The 6,000-nt window shown below is 37.0% G+C and overlaps 1 protein-coding gene across 8 annotated transcripts in view; it reads left to right on the forward strand.

The window, feature by feature from the left end:
• atp11a (ATPase phospholipid transporting 11A) overlaps positions 1-6,000 on the forward strand; it is a 52,288-nt gene that overhangs the window by 38,951 nt on the left and 7,337 nt on the right. For 6 of the 8 annotated variants that reach the window (XM_039793169.1, XM_039793170.1, XM_039793167.1 and 3 more), the window contains exons 23-28: positions 146-291; positions 704-763; positions 894-1,021; positions 1,959-2,094; positions 3,028-3,051; positions 5,795-5,860. In XM_039793169.1, the coding sequence (XP_039649103.1) occupies positions 146-291; positions 704-763; positions 894-1,021; positions 1,959-2,094; positions 3,028-3,051; positions 5,795-5,860 (560 nt within the window). The remainder of the gene's footprint in view (positions 1-145; positions 292-703; positions 764-893; positions 1,022-1,958; positions 2,095-3,027; positions 3,052-5,794; positions 5,861-6,000) is intronic. The other 2 variants (XM_039793168.1, XM_039793174.1) reach the window with 1 other exon arrangement.

Genomic DNA, 6,000 nt, shown 5'->3' on the forward strand with positions numbered 1-6,000 from the left:
CACTCTGCCTTTATTTCCATCCACATCAGATGAACAGTGAAAGAATAGAAGCACTTTTTACACACAGTCCCTCATGGGTACGACATAACTGGAAAAGTTAACATAAACCTAATGTGTGAAATGTATCCTTTTTCGGCCTCTTTAGGTATCATGGGTAAGGAGGGTCGTCAGGCAGTGAGGAACAGTGACTACGCCATCCCAAAGTTCAAACATCTCAAGAAAATGCTGCTTGTCCATGGACACTATTACTACATACGCATCTCTGAACTTGTGCAATACTTCTTCTACAAGGTAGTCTGCTCATTTCATGTACAGTGTTTGTAGTTTATATACTGTATATACTGTACGTTTCCATTTTTATTTCTTCAGGGTATTTTTTTTTATTATGAGGCTGTAACCTAGTTGCAATTTTCTGTTACTTAGATTTAGTTTCTAGTTTTGGTATTTTTGGGATAAGTGGTATTTTTAAATTCATTTGTAAAAACACAAGACATTTTTTACACATTTACATTCAAACTTATTACAGTAAATTTAGTAAGAATAGCCATATGTATCCTTTATTTAAGTTTCATGTTTTTTAATGTCAGCAAGCTTCAGCAAGAATTTGCAACAAACAAACAAAACAACACTTTTAATCCCTTCTACAACTCCTGACCTGCTGCCGGCTTTTCTTCTCTCATTTGTTTTCTTTTTTTTTTCCCAGAATGTCTGTTTCATCTTCCCCCAGTTCCTCTACCAGTTCTTCTGTGGCTTCTCACAACAGGTACACACACACACACACACACACACACACACACACACACACACACACACACACACACACACACACACACTCTCAAAATAAACAAAAAGAATAACTAAAAATCTTAAATTCTCTCTACCCGTCTCCCCAGCCACTGTATGATACAGCCTACTTGACTCTGTACAACATCAGCTTCACCTCGCTGCCCATTCTGCTCTACAGTCTCATAGAGCAGCACATTAACATGGATATCCTGAAGAAGGACCCATCTCTCTATAGGTTAGTGTCGATATCTAGTGGGTGTGTGTATATGTGTGATGTAAAACTGTTACCTGCTGCCTCTGCAAACTTCTATACAAACGTTGGACAGATTTGTGTTTGGTTGTGAAAATAAGGAGTTGCAAACAGTCCAGCTTTAAGTCTAACCTCCTGTAACATGTCTACATAAGATCTAGCTCTAGATCCCAGGGATTCAGTCTACTCCAGCCCATCATTTAATATAATAGCCAGAGATGTCCCCAACAACCACAGGGTCTACTTCAGCCTCATAAGCAAAAGAAACCCATTAATACATTTCAGACGTTCTGTTAGATTACCCTCCATTGGATTGTTTATGTACAAAGTAACAGCGGAAGATTAAGTATTTTCAAAAGCAAAAGAGTCCACCAACTTTATTTGATTAATGGACAGCAGGCATAAACATTTTCTATGGATTTTACATCCATGCAAAGAAGACTTGGTACAGGACTGCTAAGTACATTTAGATCAGGCCTCAGAGGGCAGAAACCCTCCCTCTTTAACTTGATTTAGTTGGGTTCAGTTTGGTCATAGCTAAAATACATCCAAATAGAAAACTTGAGGTTTCACGTGATTACACTACACATTTATGTTATCAGTCTGAATTCTTCCTTTTCTCATCATATGACTCTCAAAATTGTCTTTTGTCACAAACAAGGAGACTTCTGAAGGCACATAAATGTTCTCAAGTCATTTCGTATTGTAGTGTTTGTATAGGGCGTCTGTATCAGTGACGTAATCATGAATTATTGCACATGGAAAAAAAATCAAATTACAATATCTCATTATGGTCGTTTCTGGTTAAGGTCTTCCCAAAGGCAGCTAATGTAGTATTGATCAGTAACTGTGTAATTGCTCATCCGAGAAATAGTCAACATGAGTCATTTACGGTACTATCATCTTGTGTTTGTCTTGACAGAGATATTGCTAAGAACTCTTTGCTGCGGTGGCCCATCTTCTTATATTGGACTATCCTGGGTGTGTATGATGCCATTGTGATGTTCTTTGGTGCCTACTTCCTGTTTGACAACACCACCTTCACCAGCAATGGACAGGTAACATCCATGTGTCAGAGACAGCTCCTTTTTTAATTCACTTTTGGACCAGATTTATGGTACATCTTTCAAAGTAATAAGCACCATCACCTTTTTTTGAGTACAGTTTGTAATAGAAAGCCATGAACATTTGACGTTTAAATATATATCAAATTGTAGGCTGCACATTTTGTTTTTGATTTCCTATTATTACAATTTGTCAATTTGCACATTCTCTGCAGGTTCATGCCTGTTGTGCTGCAGTTCTCTATAAAACACATTTATAATTTGCTGCTTGTCATTTGTCTTTTTCAGTCTTTTGGGGATGTTTTAAGTTTATTAATGCACATAAACCACAGGTATTTTTCTTTGTGGTTTAAATCCCAGTGTATTCTTACCTTTTTGAATATCCAGGTCCATGTGTCTTAACTGCAGCCTTTATTGAAAGACAGAGTTGCTTTGATGGATTTGTTAATATGATGCATCTGAGAGATTTATTTTTGGCTTTTAGCTTTTTATTTTTTATATTAACTCAAAACTGAAAGTGGTTATTTAGTGGTAGGTTAAATTAATAGTGAAAACATACCTTTGACTTCAGTTAAAGATCAATTTAAAAAAGCAGTGTCAGTGCAGCTGATAGATGTTCTCTCATTCACATCCAAGACGCGACCGCATGGCAGGTTCCATCTTCCTCTGTGTTTCTCTTTTTGTTTACTTTCATTTTCAAGCAGCATTACTCTTTCCAGAAACCTTTTCGGACTGCTTTTGAGTTGCTTGATTTAACTTCTTTTTTTTTTTCTTTTTCTTTTTAATGCATTGAATTTTTATTCTTCTCCAGCTACAAAACTGTTGTTTATTTTATTATGATTTTCTTCTTCTGGCCTTCTCCTCTTCTTCTTCCTCTCCTCTTACCTTTGTGTTGCTATTTTTTTTGCTTCTCTTTCCTCCTCCCAGCTAATGACAACCAACACACAGATGGTAAGCCTGTCCCTGTCACTCTGTCATCTGTTCCCTAGTTTCAGTTTCCAATTCCCTGTATGGTCCCATCACACAGCCTGATCCCAAAACACTCATCATCCATTCACGGTTCATCTCATGTCCAGCCCTTAGTGCTTGCTGTAGACAAATCAACTGTAGGCTTTTGTGTAGTGACCCATGCTTATCTGTCCAGGTGTTAATTTGACGTCTTTGTGTGTGTGTGTGTGTGTGTGTGTGTGTGTGTGTGTGTGTGTGTGTGTGTGTGTGTGTGTGTGTGTGTGTGTGTGTGTGTGTGTGTGTGTGTGTGTGTGTGTGTGTGTGTGTGTGTGTGTGTGTGTGTGTGTGTGTGTGTGTGTGTGTGTGTGTGTGTGTGTGACTCAATATCGTTATTGCGATATCACGTTGCGCAATATTATATCGAAAGTGTCTCTAAGTATGCAATATTTTGTGGAGCGAGTGACCGTGTATGTGAAGAAATAGTTAGAGACAACGAAACGAATCAGTGAAGTGAAAAAAAGTTGTGTCCTGTTCTCTTTATTTATATATTTTATACTGTACAACCAGTAAAACATGTCCTCTGCTGTAGAGATGGTCCTTATTTATTAATTAATGTTGTGCCAGTCCAATATGACAGTCAGTTGAAATAAACCTTGTGTTGTAAGAAAACTTATGTTATTTATCTATTTTAATGCGTTTTCCCGTAACGTTTGTAATTTTACATATGTTTAAAAATATCGAAATTAATATCGATATCACAATATTCATAATCGATATCGCAATATCACATTTTGTTAATATCGTGCAACCCTAGTGTGTGTGGACAGTTAAAAACAGTGGGAAAATAAATATAGAAAAATAGTTACACTCCTACTCCCATTACATGACATTTAGCCATCTTTCTAATCTAATTATCCTTGAGTTGATGGAGCTCCCTTCTAGAGCAGCAGAACATTGTCACATTTGTGGTTACTCTCTGAGCCATCAGGACTATTTATAGGCGTATTTGTAAAGAAATAACCGAGGCAGGGCACCATCAGGACCGAACAGGATGCAAAGAAGCTGGTAGTGATGTTCTGAAGCTTTATTTATGTTTACTGAAAGTTTAAAGTGCATTTGCATATGTGAACAGCTGCACAGAAAAGCAACAGTCTTTCATTAACAGATTGGTATTGTAAAAGTTGTTTTGTGGTGATTTTACTGATGTTCATGCTGGTAACAAAAACACTTGACACGTGTGGAGTAAATGTTAACTAGAATGTAGGTTAGACATTAGAGACACTGGGTTCAACATGTTTTGGAAGGGTCCTGGCACATGGACCAAACTCTATTATCAAGTGTCAGTATTCATTCAGACATCCTGTGTGAATTCACCATCTAGTAGGGAATAATCTTTTAGGATTTTGTGATAAATCATAATATGGCATAATTTTGCTACATCAGCAAACTAATAAACAAAAATAGGTCACATTAAAATTGTCTTGGTTAATACCTTCCCTAGGTAATGGACTTTACTTATGTCTATGATTTTTTAAATCAAGTATTTCCTCTCTTGCCCAAATCCAAATGAATGTCTCGTTGTTATATCTCTGTAATTCTACAACACCAAACATTTTGGCTTTGTCTTGGTGCTTAGGATAGCTTATAGTGTGACCACAGTCTGGGTTAGAACTTACCACCGTCATCATTCAGGAAACGACAGCAAAATGAAAACGTAATATTTTATAATGTGTCTTGCATGTTAGTAGCCAAAGAGTGCAAAGTTAAGCCTGGGTGAAAGTCTAAATGACCAAATTATGAAATTAAGTAATACAAGGTGATCTTCTTGCTACCATGAATTTTCAAGACAAAGTACATTTAAGTGTTTGTGTGAAATAACATTTAGGGCTAGCCTTTAATCCTATGGCCATTGTCATCTTAATGTCATTCTGTCAGGATTATTATGGGATAACACCTCTGTATTATTACTGTAAAGAGGACTGCTAGCAAACAGATCTGTCTTATGTCAATAGCATTGGGAGCTATGTTGTTAATAATTAAGACTACATTTCCCATAATCAGCAGAGCAGAGAGCCTTTTAAATAATTGTCTCTTCAGCTGAAATAGATTTGTATATTGCTCTTTCACTATCTGCCACTCCCAGAAATTAACAAAGCTTTTTAGCAAAAGTTAAAGCAACATTATGTAACTTTTAGCGCAAGCTGCAGTTCCAATGAGACAACCTGTAGGGCGGTAAAAGTTACATAGTGTTGCTTTAAGTTGCAATAATGTCTTTCACCTTTTTGCTGTAAAGCAACACAAAAAAAAGTGTCCTTCCAAATCTAGCCTCAGTATAATTTGCAGTGGAGAAGCTGCCTTGCTTCATGTTGGCATTCTTTGTTTCAAATTTACATAAATAATAACTATTTGTGCTTTTATAAAATGGTTCACGTAGCACATTTAAAATGTTTTCCTATCAGGTTGACATGCAGCACATCAACTCATCTCTCTTGTTTCCCACCCATCAGTCCTCTGACAATCTATTGTTCACCTGTCTGAGCACCCTGCCATCTGTTTGTTGATTGATTCCTTATTAAATATGTGCACTTAAGTTTACCTGTGTGCCATATTAACGGCAGGCCTGTAGAGTAATCTCAAATTACCTGAGTGCATTTACCTTGAAATTAATGGCATTTAAATACCAAAAAACTGAAATGTCATTTAAAAGGTGTCACTAACAGCATCTGTTGTCATTTTGCTGCTGCAGATGTTTGGAAACTGGACATTTGGGACGCTGGTCTTCACTGTGCTAGTATTCACTGTTACATTCAAGGTAAGCACACATACAAGTACACATACAGACACACACGTTCAGTTTGCACAGTATCTGCACTCACAGAAGCACCCAAGCGAAGCTGGATTAAGCACCCGCTGGTAATATTAAAGTGAACTACAACATTTAACAGGTCAAAG

The sequence above is a fragment of the Perca fluviatilis genome, chromosome 24 (assembly GCF_010015445.1).
Source record: "Perca fluviatilis chromosome 24, GENO_Pfluv_1.0, whole genome shotgun sequence".
NCBI lineage: Eukaryota > Metazoa > Chordata > Actinopteri > Perciformes > Percidae > Perca > Perca fluviatilis.